This window comes from Amphiura filiformis, chromosome 3 (assembly GCF_039555335.1).
Source record: "Amphiura filiformis chromosome 3, Afil_fr2py, whole genome shotgun sequence".
Lineage (NCBI taxonomy): Eukaryota > Metazoa > Echinodermata > Ophiuroidea > Amphilepidida > Amphiuridae > Amphiura > Amphiura filiformis.
In genome coordinates this window covers 61,654,657-61,678,042 of record NC_092630.1, presented here as the reverse complement: position 1 = coordinate 61,678,042, position 23,386 = coordinate 61,654,657, and the positions used below count along the sequence as shown (strand labels likewise).

At 36.9% G+C, this 23,386-nt stretch overlaps 1 protein-coding gene across 1 annotated transcript in view; it reads right to left on the bottom strand.

Annotated features, from left to right (window-relative positions):
* Positions 1–2,885: 2,885 nt before the first annotated feature.
* Positions 2,886–23,386, bottom strand: part of LOC140147386 (uncharacterized) — a 45,359-nt gene continuing 24,858 nt past the window's right edge. The window contains exons 20-32 of the mRNA XM_072169164.1: positions 21,146–21,334; positions 20,759–20,878; positions 19,896–20,003; positions 18,796–18,960; positions 17,860–18,021; positions 17,137–17,274; positions 16,671–16,760; positions 15,711–15,842; positions 14,683–14,868; positions 13,433–13,616; positions 11,260–11,314; positions 10,416–10,635; positions 2,886–9,802 (exon numbers count right to left, since the gene is read on the bottom strand). Of these exons, the coding sequence (XP_072025265.1) occupies positions 9,680–9,802; positions 10,416–10,635; positions 11,260–11,314; positions 13,433–13,616; positions 14,683–14,868; positions 15,711–15,842; positions 16,671–16,760; positions 17,137–17,274; positions 17,860–18,021; positions 18,796–18,960; positions 19,896–20,003; positions 20,759–20,878; positions 21,146–21,334 (1,872 nt within the window). The 3' untranslated portion in view covers positions 2,886–9,679. The remainder of the gene's footprint in view (positions 9,803–10,415; positions 10,636–11,259; positions 11,315–13,432; positions 13,617–14,682; positions 14,869–15,710; positions 15,843–16,670; positions 16,761–17,136; positions 17,275–17,859; positions 18,022–18,795; positions 18,961–19,895; positions 20,004–20,758; positions 20,879–21,145; positions 21,335–23,386) is intronic.

Here is a 23,386-nt window from a genome sequence, read left to right as displayed (position 1 = left end):
ACCCTCCTGGGGGGGCCTGCAAAAATGACCACACAATTTTCCTGGAAAAATTAAGTTTATATGCTTTTCTATGGGGTTGACCCATAATTGTCATGTCAAAAAGGGGGGGGGCCTGAAAATTTTGAGCTCTGTAAAGGGGGCCCAAACAATTTTCACGATGAATTTTTTTTGCATCAGGCCCCCCCTTACAAGTGTTTGTGAACGGTCCCTAAGGGGAATGGGGGAAAATTTTCCAAGAGTCTGTGTCCCCCCTATTTCGGCAACAACATTTTATGACCCCCCCCCCCTCCCCCCACCACCACCACCACCGATACACCTTACCAAGGGTGAAAATAAGAGAGCTTGAACCAGAGGACACTTTGGCAAAAAAGTGGAGTCACCAAACCAGGGGCCATTTCCAATTACCAAGGGGACAATGTACTGGATGGATGAGTTAAATATTATTAAAGCACTATTTGCTTGTAATTTGATATTGGTTCACTATCCAGGGGGCCAGTTTTGTGAGAAAAGTGTCCCCTGGTCAACTAAAATTGAGATGGAACCAGGGCCATTTCAGACCCGGATTTCAGAGTTTCTGGCCCCAAACGGCTCCTGTCTCCCACTTAATTTCACCTCTGCACCTTACCCCCTAAACAGGCTAAAATTGTCAGTCTTTTTTAATAATACACACAGGCTAGGCCTAGGCCTATCTGTGGTCATCTTCCTACATTTTGGTCATCAAAAATTGTATGACCTCTCCCCCTATTTTTCTTTCCAAAAATTTATGACCCCCATATATTTGGGACCCCCCTTTCCGAAGAAAATGATAGCCCCCCTCTTAGATTTCCAAACCCGTGGCGGCACCAGGAATTTTTCGGGGGCATTGGGGAAAGGTGAATTTCAGGGGGGAGCAAAATCAACCAATAATTTTGAACAAAATTGCCGCAAAAAGTGGGAATTGGTGTGATTTTGCATTTTTGCCTCAAAAGTGGGTGGGGGAACTAGGGGCAAGAAAAATATTTGGGGAAAATGCCTTGCCCCGTAAGCGCCGCCACTGCAAGCGACTGAATTATAAATTGCTTTCCCCTCTCCGCACCAAAAACCTGACCTTCTCAGCCAAAAAATCTCAGGCTACCAGTCTCATCCCGGGCTGTTGAGGTGCAACGTAAACCGTATGGGAGTGTGCAATATTGCCGTGCCCCATATGGGTGCCAATCCGGGGGACAAAAATTGCCCATTTTTTGTTCTTTTCAACCACTTTTTGACAATTCAGACCGATTGTCCCCCACATTTCAAGCCGAATAGGCGCTAAATGGTCATACCCCTGGGGAATGAATGATTCGGCCAAATTGCTTGCCGCCCTTTGGCCTTGCCACTTTTGTTGCCGGGCGGAGCTCATAAGTATTGCACAATATTGCACCACCCCTAAAATAAATGGGCTGTGCAATGAGCACTGGTGCTGGCCCGGGAAAAAGCACCGAAGGGGATTCAATTTTGGGGATGGGGGGAAGGGCAAGTGATTTTGGCACACTTCATGAGGCACTTTTAAATACAGTACAGAAACTAGGCAAATATGTTCATATGCTCGCATTACCTTAGGGGTGGTGCGATAATTATGTGTACCCCCTGGGGTGGTGATTTCTCAAAATGGTTCACCAAAAATTACTTCCCTCCACCAATTTCAAATTGCCAAAAAACCTTCCTCCTTTTGACATGCCAAAAAATCTTTGCCCCCTCACTTTACACATGCAAGATTTTGGGGAACCCAAATTTAAAACCTTAATTGTCTTATCATATGATGCAAGCACAGCGAGCAGAAAATGTAACATATTTGAGCGTGTCCATAACATTTTCCTACACCTTAGGCCTTTTTAGGGCATAATATAGAAACGGTGCCCAACACATCTGTGCCATAAATCCCCGGGACCTGCCAAAATTGCTTGCCCCCTCCCTTTCGACCTGCCATAAAATAATTGTCCCCCCGCCCTTTGGCCTCCCAAAATCTTGACCCCCTATAATTCACCAACATGGGGTACACATAATTATTGCACCACCCCTTACCCATCTTCTTGTTGTTTAGATAAAGTAGATAGCCTACTGGCTAACATTCCAGTTGGAATCACAATTCCAAAATGAGGCAGTTCCCACATTTTCTGTGTCGAACTGTCAATGCATGGATCGATTGATAATTGATTGATTCAGATTGGTAACATCACTTGATTGGGTGGTTGGTTGAAGGGGATTGATTGCGGGATTGATGATGGATTCAATATCGATCGACTAGACTGATTGATTGATTGATCGATTTATTCATTATTGATTGATTATTATTGATTGAACAATTGATTGATGGAACTCAGTCATGCAAGCATATTTATTACATGTGTGCATTGATTAATTGATTCAGTCATTTGTTGACTGATCGGATCAATTAATGGACCAACTGATTGATTGATTGTGCTATACAAGCAAATAAAACAAAAACAAAATGATTTGCCCAACGACACATCTACGCTTGTTTAGTCATAGGCCTACTAGTGCAACGCATAAAAGCATAAGAAACTGCTAGAAATATAATTCTTGGGTGCTATCATAACCACAAATGGGAACATAGGCAAACTGTATGAGAATGTCAACCAACTCAATGAATCAAAAACTAGTGTTTAGTTAGGGCATCTTCATAAATTCACAATTTCTTGTACGGATACTTGCAATAAAGGCCATCTCTAATGTGACTGCAATACTTACAAATTTTTGAAAGGCATACTACAAGTTCATATTCTTGTTGTAACAAATTATATCTGTTCAAGTACAACGATATTCTAAGTCCACCGTCCTATTTGAATGATGCAGGAAGGAACAGTAAATAACACAACATGACAAAGCAAAATGATTTAAGGAATTTCAATTTTTGTTATAATTTCTTTGTATTTTACATATTTATACATTTTATATTAATATAATGAAATTGGAAAGATAAACCATACATATTGTTTTATAAGATTTTAAAATTCTACATATGCATCAATAACAAAAAGTTATGTTTTACAAATGTAGTAGTATCCCTCAACATAAACAAACAAATAATTATACAATTTTTCCTTCTTACAAGTTGAGCTTTAATATTAACTTATGTTGATTCCCTGGATTGATTCATGATCACTGGCGCACTGGACAAAATGTCAAGGATTGCCAAAATGGGAAATCCCCCTTAGTACACAGAACTTTGTTTACCATGTTTTCACCCAGTATAATTCTTAGTTATTTAAGGGCAACAACTCTTTTAACATCAACTAGATACCTTTATTCTATGAAAAAATATAACATTTCTCTCTTTATGCATCTTAAAAGGAATCTGTCATGGTCAACATAAGAAAGCCTACAATTATCGTTGTTGGGCAGAAAAAACCTCCTATGTGTGATTGGCCCCTGAACATGTTTAAAGCAAAACATTGTATGTAACCTGTTGGCAGTTCTGTTTTAAACATGTTCAGAGGCTACAAGCACATAGGCGGTTTGTCCTGCCCAACGACACTTTATAACTGCTAGGGAAAATACCTAATAGGCAGAAGAGAAAGTTACTGGGATGTGCGACCACATTGACCTGCTTTATATTAAACTATTATCTCTTACCTACCCAATTTCAATTGATCCTTTTTTTTTCCTCCTAGAATTGACTGATTTTCTTATCAAATATGACAAATTTTGCAATGTTAAAACACCCAATAACCCACTTCTAACAAGTGTAAAATCATCCAAAGATCCTAGTTTCAAGTTGCCGGTCGCACATCCCCATCATTTCCGAGGTTGAGTGCCTCCGTCATAACATCCCATAATATCAATTATATATTTATAAAATATCACATACCACAAGTTTAGATGGAATATATTTTGTGTGTTCCCAAAATATTTTTACAGATAAATTGTATAGTTTTCTCCAAAGGCACTTCAATGTATTCTTTGGTTCGCTTCAAGTTCGATAGTGACATCATTGATTTTTTGCAGTTCCACTACAAGCCTGCCAACAAACCGCCCTTGTGTGTATGTTCTGTGCCATTAAAATTATCCGATTCGATACTGTGACCAGCGAAATACGTATCTACATCACCACCGAACTTGAGGTGAACTAATGTATAGCAAAATACCCCAAAATAGAAATATAATCTTTTGTATGATTTCAGATTTTTTTACAAAGTGAATTTTAAACAAGGCATAATTTTAGTCAACAATACTACTTTCTGTATGTCCTCAAGGTTGAATTTTTGTAGCATTTTAGAAATAGTTGAAATTGTTTGAGCATAATGAATAGTTGGGTGCTTGAAGTCGATACATGCATTAGCTAGGCTAGTACTATCCCGTCTTATGAATATAAATAACAGCAGCAGCAGAAACAACGACAGCAGCAACAATAACAACAACAATAACAAACAAGTTAGCATTTGTGTCATCACAAACATTCAAACAATTCCTTCGTTAACCATCAACAGAGATGCCAGTCAGGGTTGTCAACAAATCCTGAAATGGCAAAAAAAATTCCTGAAAAATGTACTTTGCCTATACATTTCTACAAGATCATCCAAGTAAAATTTCCTCAAATCAGGAAATTTCCTGAAGACTGGCAACACCGCATCAACAAAATGTATTGCAGGAGGATTTTTTTCTGAAATTCTACACTGCTACGGTAACATTTTATACATGCAGCATAAACATTTCTGGTGAAATAAACTTTGAAAATGAATAGCACTTATTATCACATCACATATCACATTTTTACATTAAAAAACCAGGACTGTCTTTTGGAATTTGCAGGAGAGCATTAAATAGCTCTTCTGGCACCTTCAAGGAGAGCTGTTTAGAGCATTTACAATAGAATGCAAGGAAAGAATGGTCAACTAAGGAGAGCTAAAAATTGCTCTACTATATCAGATTTAAAGAGAGCAAAAGAGAGTGATTGCTCTCGCTCTCCTCAAAAGGCAGTCCCTGAAAAACCCCCACTTCAAACAGAATGTACTGATACAGAATGTTAAGCTGTAGGTGCAGTAATTTTCATTGACTGAATAACTTAACTTCTTGAAAAAATAACTGCAAACAGCTGCATCATTAGACCAGTCCAGTCAGTCCAATGGGATGAAGAGTCAATCATGGAAGAATGTGCCTCCATAAATACTGCATTTGGTCCAAAAATGTCTTATATACCATGATATTATGACCTTTTATGTTCCAAGTTGGCCAGTAAATGTCCTAGCCAACTAGCTTTGTCTCTGAACCATTAATAATTTTATTTTTTTTGTTCTTGTAAAAAGACATCCAACATCATTATTTTATGGTGGAATTTGCTATTCAAATATAAAATGTACAATTTTTTAGTAGGTTACCCACATTCCTGTAAACATATGTCCAATTAGTTTCACCAAATATAATAACCAGAATCGGTTCAATAATAACTACCATTTCAGTTTAACCAATATCATTTAAATAAAAACTACCATTTCAGATTCAACTTTGGAATCATACTACATTTTAGTTTCCACACTACTAGTCTGGAGTCTGGAAGGTGAAAGACTATAATTATGATAACTTTGGTCGTACCTATCATAAATTCATCATAAATATACTATGATTATAGCAAAGCATACAACAACAGAATCTGGTGATTATGACTCGGAACACACAATAATTATTTAGAGCATCAATGATTGTGTACAATTGTATTTTGGCAGTTATAGTTGTGTTTCTACTCAATGTTGCCATGAACTGTATATTTTCAATTCAACCAGTTTGTAGCATGACCGTGTCAAAATTGTGTCTACATGAAATTACTAGTGTGCAACGTGACTAGATTTGGTCACCATTGTAATCAGCGTGTAAAATAAACCAGGATCTTCGTGGGCCATTCAGTCCCGTTTTGAAATCTAGGAGCCTTCGTCAACTGCATCAAGCATGGCAGACTGGAGCCCAGCATTGAGACAGTAAATTGCTGACTTTGGTGACAAAATTTCACTGTCCTGCAGGCACAAAGGGTAGCATATTGGGTCGGCAGTGATTTTTACAGGCTTTTGGGCTGGTGGCCTGCCCTATCTTACATACTTGTAGTAATCATGTTTACTAAATGAATCATGATGTTCACAACGAGTCATAACAACCTAATAATTGCAGTGGTGTGTGTGTGACCAAGGGCCCATTTCACAAAGACTTACGATAAATCTTATGATTGATTTAATAGGGTGGTAGATCAATCGTAAGGTTTGTGAAACAGGGCCCAGAAATTTTTACAGCACAGTGATGACTTATTTACTGTTTACCCTTGTTGTTGTTCACATTACAATCATGGGGAAATTATGCCACAAGACAACAAACTTGCGTGACCCAGGTCTTTAGCTCATCACATAAACATTCAAAGCTATGTATGTCAACATCAGACCTTCTGGTGGGAATTATACCACTCCTCAAGATAACATTTTCTTTGTATAACCAAAATAATTACATTTTTTTTACACATTACATTACTATAACATTCAAGTTTGCAACTGACATAATAGTATAAATTGGATTTCAATTATACATTTATACACTTTCATTTTTACAATAATAGATATTGTGTAATATATATATGGCAATGATATATTCGGCATAAATTCTATTAAATTTGGAAGAACTACAGAATTTGGCATGGTTCATGAAAAGGTGGATAATAAGATTGCAGTTATTTCTATAGACATATAATTCCTATAAAAGCTATACACTATGAGGCGGCTATGCAGAAAGAGCTAATTAACAAATTTCATGCAAGATTGTAAAACTTTTTCTGTAAGTACAACAAAGAGTGTACGTAAGCAGTGGCTTAGGTACTTGACTTTACTTTTCATATCTGAATTTCATAGATATTAATATTAAAATTCAGTTTTCCACTCTCCTCATTAAACATTTAAGAATTGGCATGAACCATGTGAGTACTCAATGCTTTGGAGGGGATTCTCAGGTGCTAGTCCCATGAACAGAGAGTCATACCTGTACTCAAAGCTCACAGTCAGTTTCAAGGGCTTAATTTCCCTGACAGTCCAAATCTGCCTACTAGCTGTTTGGACGTTCAATCTAAGTATACAGGTAGGGACCTATGCAAGCGATGGCAGTTGTACAGGAACCGATAATTCATTATAAATACCGGGTATAAATAGTGTCATATTAGTACTCTAGTGGATAGCCTAGTACAAAATACTATTAGAGATAGATAAATACATATTATAGAAAGCTACCATTGTACATGATACAAAGCTATTAATGCTGCTATCTACTTAATTTCAACTATTTTCAGCCTATTTGTACATGTGATGTGATCAAGCAAAATCGGTCCAAAGTTGTAAATATTGATTTTGAGATATAGCCAAACAAATGAAATATTTCCTATTGTTGCCTGTTGTTTTGGAAACTCTGTAATTGCTCCTATATATTAAACTGGTTGTTTCTATGAGGTATCCTGCACAATGTAGCTTTCCAAATTCTTGTTACAATTTATAATAAGAAACTGAAAATTGAATATGACCGACTTCAGACTGCCGGATTTTGCTTGATCACACCACATAATAAGGAATGCAACTGTATGCTTTTAAGAGACATTTTGTGATTTTGAGATATTTAGATGGTTTTTATTTTAGGAATAAGAAATGAATATAAATGATCATCACATGGTTATTGGGTTGGAAAGGATATCAATTAAAAAATGTTTCAGCCCTAATATAAACTGGTTTATCCACCCATTATTCTCTTATTTGTAACCTTACATATAAATCCTGAGATATAAAAATAAATATGAAATTATTTGTGTTGTTTCATCTGAGACACTCAGATCTGAGACACTCAGATTATTCATGCATCCTTGGTAATTGATGCTGACAAATTCTACAACCCTAAAATCCGGGTGGGGGTGGGCACTTAATACAAATGACTATACAGGTATGTTCCCCTGGAAAGACCCCCCTTTTTGAATTTCACAGCTCCAAAAGATCCCCTAGATATGACCAAAAAAAAGTTCCGAAAGACTCTTGATTCTGATAATTCAGCTCTAGAAGAACATTGTTCATTCCTCACATTTCTGTTGGTTTTTTTTGTGATTTTTAACCAGAAAGCCAAGAAAATCTTTTAACTGTTTGCAGCTCAAAAAAAAAAAACCCTTTTACTTGTTTGCAGCTCAAAAAGACCCCCTTTACCGGAATGCTATCAGCTCCGAAAACCCACCACCTCAAAATTCTTTGGGAACATGCCCACCAAAAATTTATGTGGTGTTTGCCACCTTGCCTAAAATAACATCTACGTGCATGGGCAATGCTTGAATGAACTGGACTTCTCCCAGCTTCATTAATTTGACTTGTCTAAACTGTACTGGAGATATTGGATAGGTAAGATAATTCCAAAATTGTGATGGACAATGTATGTTAGCTAAATTATTCTTGATGAAGTAAAAAAAGGAAAGATTTGAATCACTATAATTTGATGAATTCTATATATTGTACATACAAATCAACATCCAAAAGAACATCTAAAGGTTTTCAGATGGGGTATTGGTATGCAATAAGTTATTTATGTGAACTACAAATAATATAACACATAATATACATGTACAGGGACATTAACAATAACAATAATACTGTTATATAATGAAGTCATGAAATACAGTTTTCATGACTTTTATTTTATGAAGGCAAAGCTCTTATTTGTTATAAAGTAATAGTAGGAGCTAAAAGGTTCTACACTCTACTCATAAATGACATCAAATACATGTCCAACAGGACTTGTGAATTATTTGCCGTCTACTAATTATAACTGGCTATGCATGTCATTAGCCTTTCTGGGCCGGTTTCTCACAGCATGGCTAGTGGTCAGGCTTCCTAAGCCATCAGGCTTAAGCCCAAAAGTCCTACATACCAATGCTTACTATTTCACATCATACATCACTTTGAAAGATAAATCAATAAAATGGATCCACATTGGTAGGGCCAGCCTACTGGCTTAGGAAGCCTAACCACTAGCCAAGCTTTGAAGAATCGGACCTTAGAGGTAATGGGGTACACAAAAGGATGACCCTACATGAGGTGGGTCAAGTTTGAATTTTCCAAGTTTTACACACTTGAAATACTACCCATGCTCCTTTTGTGCATGCCATACATTGAAAAGCTAATTGGGTTATGATTGCTAGTAAAGACTGAAAAAACAAGGTGTTCCAAAATGACAGACTCAAGAATATACACATGTATAACTTTTGTTGTGGATTTAGCTTGTGACATATATATATTCACTTCGTAATTTAAAAAAAAAAAAAAAGTTAAATGATGGCATATAAAACTTTTGAGAATTAGCAAGGCATGATTGCTTGAGTAACACCACTAGCTCAAGTTTGTTCCGCTTATAATAGGTAAAAATTATTCAGATTTTGTTACTGCACACGTAAATAAAGTCCCAACTCACACTCGCGTAAATTCACATAAGCATGCGCCAGTCACTCATTACGCAACACAAAATAAGCGAAAGTGCTGCGACCAACTGCATGCATGCCATTCTATATCAATACACAGTGTTATGAGTCTTATTTTTTTTTTCCCTATCATAAGCCGAACAAACTTCTAAAGTCTTGACCCAATATTTTAGCGAAACCAAGATACATTGTATTGATAAATAAAAAAGAAATGATAACTTAAAAAGTTTACAGTTATTTGGTCAATTCTACATAACAAGCATCGCATACTCTAACAGGTTTCTTTGAGGAGGCTATGGCGGCAGACTTGCTGGAACATTCATTGCAGTAGATATTGCCACAGTTCCTACAATGGTGCTGCAAAGAAGAAAGGAAACCAAAGTATGGATTAGTCACATTACTAAAACAGATGGCATTATATATATACTGCGACAAAACAGTATCCAAACACTTGGGGGAAAAAATCCTTATTTTAAAACTAAACCATATTTGGGTAAATTTTTTTTAATAGATGCACTATCTAATCCTACACATTATGACACACCATTGAATCAAATGTGACCTCAAGAAGTAAAGTTACAAGCATTTGATTAGACGAAGGTCCAGTTTTAAAAGTGACAAACTGGCCTATTCAAAAATCCACATACTAGACTTCTGGTTTGAAAGTGGTGGATGGCTAATTTATACACACCTTTATTGTTATTTAAATTTAAAACAAAAGGAACAAAAGAGAACTGAGACAAAAGAACTGACAAATAAAATAGAAGTTGTGAAAAGTACAGAGAAGAAAAAATTGAAATAAAAACTTACTGCTTTAAATAAAGCTTGACTGAAGAAACTGTCGCCATATAGGACTAATTTGGATGCGAATTTAAAGCTATCTGCTCTTTTTAATGGTATCAAAGTTTCCTTCTCAATTTTGACCATGTTCCAATTTTGCGGGAACAGGTATATATGGCATAAAACTTACCTTCCTGACAGTGACGGAGAAATTCTTATCGCATGCCATACAATTATAGGTTTCACTATCTGATGCCCATTTCCTTGTCATCGTCTTTGTCTGGTTGATCTGCAGAGTCTGATTCTCACGTCCTAGCTCGTGCATAGCTGCCTGGGCGTCCTCTAGTTTACGGCGTAGCTCAACCGTTTTGGTCTGGAGTTTTTGTACTTCCCCTTCACCGGCAAGACACCTAGTTAGGAAAAGATGGTGAAGACACTTGATGACATGGTCACATATAAACAAATAAAATTTTTATTTTTTAAATTACGTCTTTTTGAAAGACCAGAATTCAACCTAATTTTTGAACTGAAGTTACTACAAAAACCTTGCCCACTTACAGTATCAGTATATCTATAGTCCTATCATGGTTTCAAGTGCCTACAGTCATTTGCAGCATGTGCTTTCAAACTGATTTTTAACACTGATTAAGAGACCATAGTTACCCCACAGTGCTTTGGTATGGACATGTCTTTCAAAACAAAACTTCACACTTTACAATTGATTCTCATGTATGTACAGATACCTATATTTAGATCCTTCAAAGCAAATGTCTACCCGGGTTTCAATAAGCTTCATGTATGTAAAAAATAATAGTCTATCTCTCTTCTCAAGTTGAGAGCTGTTGAGAGTGCCATCAGTGCGTTTAGGCGTTTCCATCGCCAGTGTACGTACAAATCACTTTCTACGCGAGTGTGTACGTCCCACTGGATTAGGTTAGCACACTCAATTCAAAACTGCCACTGCGAAATTCAACATGGCGATACTCTCAACTTGAAACAAAACAAGACTATACTGCATAGCAGCTCATACCCACCTTTCAAGCAATGCCCTCCTCTCCTCTTGTCCATTTTGTTGGGTAGCTTCCAGTACTATCAGAGACAAAAGTATCCATATGATAGCAATTTACACTATTGTATTAATTCTTTAAACATTAGAAAAATATTGCTTTAATAATTAGCTGAGTAGACTAGAGCAATCACTAAAACGGGAAGAATCATTGAATAGGTGACCTAATACTATGGCGATTTATATCGTACAGTTTTTCCTCTTCTGCCTCTTTTCATTCATTTTCTTCTGCCAATTTCTTAATTTGCTTGAATAATAAAAAGATATTGATACAAGTATTCACAGCAATAATTTAAAAGATATTATTGGCACAAATGGTTGATAACATCTTTCATCCTACTCAATATTAACATAATATGTGATGTATGGGGAATCCCAGTTTTATAACCTATATGACTTATCCAAATGTGTGCTAAAGATGCTGTTTTGGAGCACATTCATAGCTACCATGGCCAAGTGCATCAATCCTTCCCCATTTTGGAGCAAAATGACCCATTCTTTGCTCTTTTCAGCTATGTTTTGACAATCCAGGCCAAATGTCCCTCCCCCACTTTTCAAGATGGATTGATGCCATTGATCATGGCTACAACAAAAAGAATACTACAAAGACAGGACACACTACTATACAGGACAGGCTATTTTTACATTATGATATTCAAGATGCATGCGGCACATTTTTAGTTCAAGTCAAATATTTCTCTCGTCCATAGATCACAACAATGTAAAGTTTGTGTGCATAGATCTTATAGTTTAGGAGTTTAATAGATCACAATGTGAATTTGGTTTTTAATTGTACAATGTCGAAATTATAGTTGCTCTGATTTTCATAGAGAAATGAAAGCAAATTGCTTGTCTAGCTTAAGATATTCAGAAAAATGACTTAGTCTACCCACAACCCACATCCAAATAAAATCTCATTAGTTGTTCTAGGTACAAGTCTATCTCAGATGGCCCTTGCGCTAGCATCAGGCACTGCTGTATCAACCCAGTCAAGGGTATCTACAGCTTCCTGAGACTAAGTGCCACCACAAGTGGCTCCTAGCCCATGGTGCAAAATCATCACTGATAGACATTCAATCCTTAATGCACATGCTTGCAGATAATGCCCAAAACTGGACTGTGTCAATATCCCTCTCCATTAACATGTGTAGTGTGAGACAAACAAGCTCAAGCTAACTAACATTTAACGATGCAAAAGGACAGACACAGTATCTCTGGTAATTTTGGTCTACTCCCTATTCCAGAAAAATACAGCACTAATTTTTTGGCATTAGAAAATATTATCCTGTTTTGCCAAATGAAACATAGCTCAATCCTAATCATTTATTTAGTCCTAACTGGAGATAAAAGTCAAAGTTTAATATTTAGCCAATTTTTGAAAAAAAGGGCCAAAAACATGCGTTTTTAGGGTGTTTTTTGTATGCTGTGACAATCAAGCCAAAAGACTTGTACTAAGACTAATTTCAGTTAATGCCTTCTAAATTTTGTAAAATACATGTTTCATTCTTATACATGTAACAAGCCATTTATTTGAAGTAACAAAAAAAAGTAAAAATTAGAGCAAAAATTTCGGCATATACTCAAGATTTTGAAAGCTTAGACTTTTTCAAGTCTGTGATTTTTGTGATTTGATTGTCAGAAAACATGCCAAAAATGCATGTTTTTGGCTCTTTTTTCAAGAAATTAGTAAAATAGTGAATTTTTCCTTTATCTCCAGTTAGGACTAAATGAATGATTAGGATTGAGCTGTTTCATTTGGCAGAACATGATAATATTTTTTTAATCCCAAAAATTAGTGCTGTATTTTTTTGGAATGGGGAGTAGTTTATATTATTTGTGTTGTCAGGTTAGTATGTTACAGGACATGTAGTCAAAGGTTAAAGCCACAATTTAAAAAAAAAAAAACAGATGTGGACATGAGAGTATAAACTGACCAGTATATTCAGTTATCGTCCTAAATGCATCACATATCATATGTCCTAGGGGTAAGTAAGCCCATATTAAGACTATCCATGTCTTCAAGGTGAAACAAACCTACTAATTTGACTGCCTGGCCTGCTCTCTGGCTCTTTTCCTGGGAAATGAAAAAAGGACATAATGCAATACAATGACTGTTATCAGTTAGGGCAAATAAAGCTAACCTGCAATTTCTCCCCTCAAATTTTTCTCCACTTGCTCCAGCTCTTGTACCCTGATATCAGACTGCGCCATGTCATTACGTAATGTTGCTAGGTTCTCGTTCAGAGCACCAAGTTGCATCGTCAGACGTTGCTCTATTTGGTTCTTCTCATCTTCCATACTGGCTTTGGCTTGACTCTCGGTAGTCTGTAAAATAGACGGATGCATGAATGGTAATGACAAAATAATGGATCAGAGTGAATCATGTGTGAATCAGTCATGCATACAACCAGCTTATCCAGGAAAAATCAACTGGCAACACTACAGCTAAGACAGCAAGTGCTAGTACTGGATACAGCTCAGTCAAGAAGAAGCAACCAGCCAGTAAGGTTGCGAAATGTCACTACTAATTGTGAGTACCTGGATTTGCTAAGAGAACTCTAGTAATAATGTGTGAAGAGTGACTACAGAGTTTTACAATAAGAGCATCATGCCATGACTATAGTGTAAGATATTATATACCTCATATATAGATTCCTGTCATCTGATTGATTAAAAGTGGGTGTATTGTTTAACTATGCCCTGTATTTGAGAGAATTTCATCAAAATTAACAATGCCTGGTCATGGAAACAAAATATTGACGGGTGTGCGTCCCGATCAAACTCGATGCAATCAAAACATCCACATACATCCATTTAATGAGTGTATTGGGTGTTGATAATCAGTCCGTATGGAGATGGATATTACTTCCAGGGCAAAGTTGGTTGGGCCGCAATTTTTTTTAACCCGCAGACGATAACATTGCATTGGTACTGGTATAAAAACATGGGAAGTAAACGCAAATACAAGAAGAAACGTTACGATAATGGCCGAATCAGAAAATATGCAAGAGATTGTCGAAGGAGCGATGACAGGAATCTATATATGAGGTATATAAAACAAATATTGACTGTTTTATTCGGGTTGTGGTTAAAATTATAGGCCCGCTGTGACCTCAAATCCATGCTGCTGTTTTGTTTATGCTGTGACAATCAAGCCTAAAGACCTGCTCAAAGTCTAATATGAGTCTATGCACTCTTATTTTTAAACACATTTTCGGTTCTATTTTATAACCATTTATTAAAAATAATAAACATAAAAATTGTGAGATTAAGCTAGTAACATCTTAACCTATTGACCCAAGTTTAGAATGTAATGCCATGAAAAATTGCAGGTTTTTGCCCCTTTTTCCAAATACACTTCATTGTCATCAGTTCTTTGTACACTACCTACCAGTTTGGTTTGCAAGGCTGCTACTTCATCCCTCAGCATATTCTGTACTTTGCGATCCACTTCTTTGGTCTCCTCGTGTTCAGCCTTGGCCCTGCTGAGGGCGCTTTCCTGTTCCGAAAGTTGGCTTTGTAAATCTAGTTTCTGTTTGATAAGTAACTGCTTAGCTTCTTGTAATGTGGCTAGATCCTGTTAACAAAAAAGAAAACATTACCCCGTAAAAATGATTACTTCTGGTGTATTTAATTGCCTAGCTACAATAATTTGAACAATTCATAGCATATATGCAAATTAGCTCATTCACTATGCAATTAGATGGTAGCTAACCTATGTAAAACATTAGAAGTCATTAGAAACACTTAAACTCTGCAAAATGAAGCACCATGAACATTTATATGTGTTTTAACAAGAATACAAGATATTGGCAAAAATTGCATATTCATGAAATAATCACTTCTGAGTCATTCTACTTTATAGTGACTACAGTGCTTATTGACAAGTATGTACAAAGAATATAACTCAATGCATAACAAAATGATGTGTCCAATTTGCATATTGGTCAGGGCCCAATCAACTACTCATTTAAAAACAAGCTGAGAACATTTCCTAATCTCAAGAAAATGCCTTTGATATCCTGGAGGGTACTCAAGCTTGGATTTGGGTAGGGGTGTGCCACTGAGAATTTGAAAGTGGACCCATCTAAATACAAATTATGCAAGAAAGTTGGACCCATCTCTTTACCCAAAGTCATAAAAGTACAAACAAATTATTCAAATTTAATGCAAATTGCCAAACTTTTTACAAGTTTTCCAAACAATTTTGGCAAATTTCGAGTTAGGCAAAATTGGGCTATTTTTTTGACAAAATTGGGAACATTTTGAATAAATGCCACATCCATACACCAAAATTGGCCTTGAAAAAGGGGTCACTGATATACCAAAATGGCCGAAAATGCGACCCACATTTGTAGCACATCACCGTATGGTCATTTGTACTAAGTACCCCTGGCTTGTCATCCACCTTTAAATTACCTTAATCTTGGCTTGTTTTTCTTCTTCTAAATTCCTGTGAAGCTCCTCACACTGTGTTTGCAGTGACCTCTGCTCCTCTAGAAGACCTTCATTCTTCCCTCTCTCTTCACTAATTGTTTCTTCTAAATGTTTCTGCAGAGTAACAAAATATGATAATGGCAAAGAATGTATGAACCATGGACGACAAAGATAACCGCGTACAAGCAGTCAAAGTCTCAGCATCACCTGATAATGAGGGTCAATTGTTCCATGAAATACGACAGGCAAATCTGCTACGCTCTTACAGCGTATTTTTACGGTCTATTGCATAATCGCGAAGGCACACAACACTGTCGTCATTGTTAGACATGGCACAATCGAATTATCAGCCCTCGTGAATATGCGAGAAATCACAGCATATGCACATGGACTTTGACTGTTGATACATGGTCTGCAGTAGTAGTCTGTGGTATAAACATACCACATCAGTTCAGTTGAATGGAAGATGGCCGTGTGTGCATACTATTATAGTAACATAGCAGTTACAGGGTTAAAGTTCATGTTGGGGTCCCTCCGAAGTAATTTGACTCAAGCTCAAGTTATAAACAGGCATGAGATTTTTCAGGCTTTTCATGATTTAAGGGCATTCTATCTATATATATGTGATGGGATTAAGCAAAATCAGTCGGAAGTCGGAAATATTTATTTTGAGATATTGCCAAACAAAGGAAGTATTTCATTTTGTTTCATATTGTTTTTGAAACTCTTTAATTGCTCATATCTTTTGAACTGGCTGTCCAAATTTGATGGGGTTTCGGTAAAATGTAGCTTTGCAAATGTTGTTTACAATCCTATAAGAAACTGAAAATTGAATGTGTCCGAATTCAGAATGATTTTGCTTGTATATCAGCCAGTTTAATGGGAAATCTAATGGATTTGCTTGGACCTTGACATATCTCTTTATGTCCCTTTAAGACCTACATGTTGTTCTTTGAGTTGTATCTGCTCATCTAAGGCCAGCTGTAATTGTTGGTCAAGTTCAGCGACCCTGGCATCCAGAACTGTTTTCACCTTTAAAAAAGAAAGGAAAAATGTGTTTTATCAAATCTTTTTATCATGAAACTAATGGCTTAATTATGGTTTGCTCATGTGTATAAGAATTTTTACTATCCAATCATAGACACAAATTCCTTTTTTTTCCCTTATCATGGACATGGTTAAGTTTTTTACTCACTAAGAGCAGACTTGCCGTATAACGGCAACTGCATTCAATGGCTAAATGCATTTCTAGACTATAATAGATCTAGAAACACTATATAGGTACAATATACAAAGCTATGTACATCCTGTGACATCTTGCGCATCCACTGTTGTACAGAGATTTTTCATGTGTCCTCATTGCTAGTGTTTACAAACACTAAAAACATGCCCATATAATTGGTCTTACCTCTTGTAGTCCTTCTACACTACTCATGAGTGATGCCTCACTACCTTTGACCTTGTCTAATTCTGCCTCTTTCTCTACTAATGTCTGGTGTAAATGCTCTTGATCTGACTGTAGTGCTGTACACTTCTCATTACAATCCTGCAAGAAAACGTCAGTTATAAGAATAAACAAAAGTGTATAGTTTGATCAATTTGCAGAGAATTTTTTTCCTCTGGTCTGCGATAGATTAATCCATTTTGATATGCAATTATTACCACTCAGCCAGTCCCTCCCACTTTCTTACCAACTCCATTGCTTCCCATTCAAGACAGTACTCTCTCCAAGCTGTTCCTCTATGTTTTTAAATGTTCCCAGGACTTTACTGCACTACTTTCTGCCTATCTTTCAGGCAGAGAAGGGTTGTAATCTTTGTCTGCTAAGACACTCCTTCGTGAGCCAAGCCCATTTGGACCTGCTGGCACAAAGTCTTTTGCTCTCTCTGGCCAATAGGAATGGAACAAAATCCCTTAAACTATCAGGGGGTATCCCACAATCCAGATTTTCAGAAAGAAACAAAAACTCATCTTTTCAGTCAGCCTGTTTCATTTTGTTCTGCTTCTTTCTTTTTTCTTGCTTCTTTTGTTCAGTGCTTTAATAATTGTTAAAGATGCTTTAAAATATCCACATGTATGTACATGCACTAGTACTATACACATAAATTCATCTACGAAGAGGTTTACTGACCTTCAGCTGCGATTCCAGCTTAACAACCTGAGACTCGTAATTGGCACACTGTGCGCATGGTTTAGCCAGGTCTTTCTCAAGAACCTCTATCTTACGTTGCAATTCCTTCTGAACCTCTTCCTTTCTCTCAATCTGCTGCTCTAGTGTCTCATTTTGGTTCATCTGTTAAAAAGAGTAAAGAAGAAAGTTTGATATACACTGTCACTCTCTCTGTTCTCTCCATCTCCGAAACACCCCCACGCTATGTACTAGTACTTGATATCTTGTTGATGATAATAACTGTGCCCTGTCATGCCCGGGCTGTCATGAGTTCTGTTAGTACTTTTATTATACTCAACGCACCCACCTGTCCACCCACACCCAGTTACATTGGTACACCCACCCACATGCGAGCACACCCACCCCACCCCGCCCCATGAGTGTCAATCCCGGGAGGGACAGGGGGATGTGTCCCCCCACTTTCGGCAAAATGACCCATTTTTTTTGTTCTTTTCAGCCACTTTTTAACAATTTGGGCAGGTGTTCCTCCCCCCACATTTCAAGCCGGATTGGCGCCTATGCCCCACCCCATACTATATACATACATTTGCTCACCACTGTTGCCATTTGGCATATCCCCTTTGACCATGGACACAACTTAAAACTATAAGAATCAATTAGAACTTTATATAGTCCAAAGTCCAATGCAGCTTCTTAACAAAATGAGAATGATTCTTCCATTGCAGGTAGGTCCTTGTTTTAGTCAAGACAAGTAGAATCTTGTGTGTATCCTCATTTAGCAGCAAATACTGAATCACATACATGCACACACCCCCACAAAAAAGCGCAGTGATTTATAGTGCGCTACGCACAGGTACATCGAATAGAGTTTGATACACAAGCCTCAGCACACTTTACATGCACACTCAAAGCCACACCTAGACAAAGGCTACTTACTTGTTGAGCTATGGCTTCATCCTGTTGCGATGTCTGTGCTTGTAGCGTTGTCACCTTGCCTTGCTCAGCAACCAGCTGTTGCTGGAGTTCAGCTGTCTGGACTTCCAGTTGCTTGATACGATCCGATAATTCTAACTCACTCTGTGCCTTAGTAGCAAGATTTATCTGTACAAGAAACAGCACATGGCATAGGTTATCCTGAAAAGCTTGCACACTGATTTTGTCTTGAGACTGGGCTGTTCCATTTGAAATCCATACACCCCCTATGGAAGACATGAGCTTAATTTCCCACATGGGGTGTAGATGTGGAGTCACCCATTCACGTTACCCCCATTTGAAATTTGCACTCCTTGAGTGGAAGCTCAAGGTCATGTTTTTCGTATGTATGGATTTCAACTAGAATAGCCTACTGCATTAATATGGCCAACTATGAATGCTAGGTGATATCTAAAGAATTCCTCGTTCATCCCCAAATGACCTTTGGCTTCTTATATATAGCTTCTAAAATCACCAACAATCTTAGCAATCATAATCTTTACATAGGATTGACAACTAATTTCGACAACATAGTAAAAAAAAAAAATAATGAAATTGGAAGCGGATGGGTACCAGCAGTACCAATCTAACGTCACATTACCAACTTTACCACTCCACCATCACTTTCTGATGAAGACCCACAGATGTACTGATAAACTATCAAGTTAATCACTATTTTTGTTGAGAGAACTGCTTAAAATTGAATTTCCTAATGGGTGCCAATTATTCTGCAGCTCTTACAAAACATTGTGCCCTCTACATATATTGTGACTGGCATGCTACTGTGACAGTTATATACTGTTAATAGTACCATTAGTAGAATCTCAGTGAATGCCTAACAACCAAGGCCATAGCCAGAGGTGTGAAGGTGCGATGCAGCTCCCTCCCCAAAAAATGCCAATCTGAAAAAAGTTCATTTTTTCTGTCATAAACATTGAAAATCAGCTGTTTTTAAAGAAAATATTCACAAAAGGTCCACTATTGGGAAAAAATGTTGAAATCACAATAGGTCCAATTTTGAGCTCACTGCACCCCTCCTGGCTACAGGCCTACTAAACACTCACCTTAATATCTTTGAGTTGGTTCTGTGTTTCTTCCAGTTGTCCTTGAAGAGTCTTGGATTTCACATCGGCAGTTTCTATCTTGACTGCAGCTTCAGTCATCAGGTTAAGCTAGTCAAAAGAGAAGAGTACATAATGTGAAGTGAGACATATGTGCATGTAAGTACCACAAAGGTCATGCCAGAGCAATGGGGTTTGAGCCAGAATTCCTGTATAACTTGTTGCATGTGGTGGTGGTGGGGGAAGCTGAAGCAATTATCTCTTTTTATTTGTGGTTTGAGCCAGAATTCCCTGTATATAGCTTGTTGTGTGTGGTTGGGGTTGGGGATTGGGCTCAATACTCCTCTCGCACAACAAATCTGTTGTACCTTCCAAACACTATATGTTGGTACCCACTTATACACTTTAGAAAGAAACAAGAGGCAAAGGGTGTTGTCTAAGTGTGCAAAATGATGGCAACGCCAGGGTTTAATGCCACATACTGCTGGCGGGCTACCTCCATAAGTATAGTGACTGCACAGATTTTACAATTAAACAATTCATTATGTACCTTTCTATTCTTCATTAGAAAAGCTGAAATGTATATGTAAGACAATTAAAGCAGTTCATATATAGTTTTCTTTTCTTCATTAAAAGCTGAAACGGATATTATATACTTATTTTACCTGGATTACTCCATCAGTGAATATACAAATAATTTCCTCTCTTCCATGAGGCAGAAAGGTAGTTTTGGGTCTGACTTAGGTCAGACTCAAGAAATCTTGTAGTCGTATACTTGGTCTAAGCCTTCCGTCTGATGCAATTGCGTTTGCATATCTTAAGGGGAACCTTGCCTTAGCATTTTACAAAGTAAAGTTTATAGATACCTTCTGTTTTTCAAATCCATCCTGTAATGCTTGCATTTCTTGGTGTTTCTTCTCTAAATCCTGTTTACTTGTATTCAACGATTCTTGTAACTGGTCTCTTTCTGATGTTACAGTGTTTAACTGAAAATACAATACAATCAAACAATACTTCATACTGATCACATTCTGAGGTTACTGTGTTTAAGTGAAAATACAATGTAATCAAGCAATTAATACATTTTTGCTGATCTCTTTCTGATGTTACAGTGTTTAACTAAAATCCTTGATTTTTTCAGGGGAAATCTGACTCCTTCTTCCTCTTACGACAACCAACAATTAATCTAAAATCGATCAATGATCAATCAAGGATCCTGTGATAATCTATGCCAATGTAACCCAACTACCTACCTGTTGTACCTGTTGTTGTAATTGCTGGATTTCATCCCCTAGTGTTTTAGCTTGTGAATTAGCATCTTGTAACCTGCCTTCAAGATCCCTACATTTCTCCTCCTCTGACCGTAGCCCAGCTTCTGTTGTTTCCAGTTTAGATTTGGTAGATTCTAATGATTCTTTAGTAGAGTTGAGAGAACCTGATGTCTGAGTAAAATGAAAAATAAGACATTTTTATGGATTCCAAATGCAGTACAGGGTGTATCAAAATGATTGGTACCGGGCTATGTGACATTTTCAAAAATATATCAAAAATATAAAATTGCTAATTAATATGATTTTTGTGCTATACATAGAAAGGGGCATATGTTAACTTACATACCTGCCAACTTTTGAAAACTAGAAATAGGGACACTTATGAAGCGGAGCGAGCTCATGACGCTGGGCGAAGGCTCAGTGACTACTGCCAGGGGCTTGTTTAAGGGCCCCTGGTGGGGGTCGAGGGAGCGAAGCCCCCGGAAGCCAGAGGGTTTCTACACATTTTACACTACAGGAGACACCATTTCTGAGGGGAAATTACATTTAAAGGCCCTTTCAGTGATTTCACAGGAACATTTAAAAAATGGAAATTTGTCAGAGTTGCTTAGAAATAAAGAATAAGTCTACAGAATTTCATTAAACCACTTTTCCCGGGAATACATCGACAAATTAGTCAAAAAACAGAAGTTTTAGAAAGGTTTTCTACTTCAACTCAGATCGACTCGAGAAAATCGAGATTTTCGTACAGTGCACCACCAATCGACTGGAAAAACTTCCTAGTCCAGTGTTTCTAAAACGGGGGAAGTAGAGTCTAAATTGATTTAAAACAGACGTTTAATTTTTGTAGTAGAAAACAAAATAAGCAATTAAAGGTCAGTTAGGTCACCGAGGCAAACTAACGGTCAATTCAAATATGAAAAACAGTTAAAATTGTGTATTTTGTTTAAAATAGTAGCTACTGATGTAATAAGTAGTAGAAACAATACATAACGCGTGTTGGTACGTGGAGAGTGAGCTTCTTTCAATCTCGAGTCGGACTTTTTGTACTGTCAGTATCAAAAGTCCAGAATCATGCAAATGCTTTATTTTGTCTAAAATACACGGCTTTCGACCGAACCACTAGCAGGCTATGTTAGCACATCTATGCCAATTACAAAGGTACCAAAATCTGAATTTTGATGATTTTTACGATCGTCCGGATGAGCAAATCACTGAATGGGCCTTTAAATGGATTAAAAAATATGGTTATTTTGAGAAAACAAGCCTAGATAACAGCCTTGAAGAATATCTATTATACATGCAATCTTCTTCAAGGCTGTTATCTTGACTTGTTTTCTCAAAATTATACCATAAAATATGCAAAGTAGGTACCTAAGCCCAGGCAATGTTAGAAGATTTAGCACCCCAAAAGACCACTTTTGACATAAAAACATGTTTTAGACTTTTTTGAAAAAAATGCTTCCTTCATCCTAAAAAAGTGGTTTCAAATGTTCAGTTTCCTATACTTTTGTACATGAGAGACATTCTTCAAAGTTCTTTTTTTGCCTAATAACATGGCCTACGTGGCTGAAATTGATATATATAATGCGCATAATATAAAATGATGAATCATCAAATTTTGACCTCCCTCTTTTTTTTTTTTTTTTTTATTTCCAAAAATATTTTTGGCCAAAAAAGCAAGTTATAGGTTCTAAATTACTTGCTATTCAAGGTTGAAACCAGAGAAATACTGCTACTAAAAAAAAAATTGTTAATTTATTTTTACAAAGTTGGATAAAGTTGTACATTTTAATTACTTTTGCTTCTATTGAACAGCTAACAATGTACACTAATTCAATGTGTCCCTGACTGTTCAATAGAAGCAAAAGTAATCAAAATGTACAACTTAATCCAACTTTGTAAAAAAAAATTGGCATTTAAAAAAAAAAAGTAGCAGTATTTCTATGGTTTCCAACCTTCAATAACAAGTAATTTAGGGCCTATAACTTCATTTTTTGGCCAAAAATATTTTTTGAAAAATAAAAAACAAAATTTTTAAAAATTTTTTTTTAATAGAAAATCGGGACATCCCGATTTTATGACGTTTTGGGGGGGGGGGGGTCTAAATCGGGATGTCCCGCCAAAATCGGGACACTTGGCAGGTATGAACTTATTGATCTAATAATCTGAAGATGATAGGTTGATGCATCTGGGAGCTATTGTCATTTAAATGAAGATCGG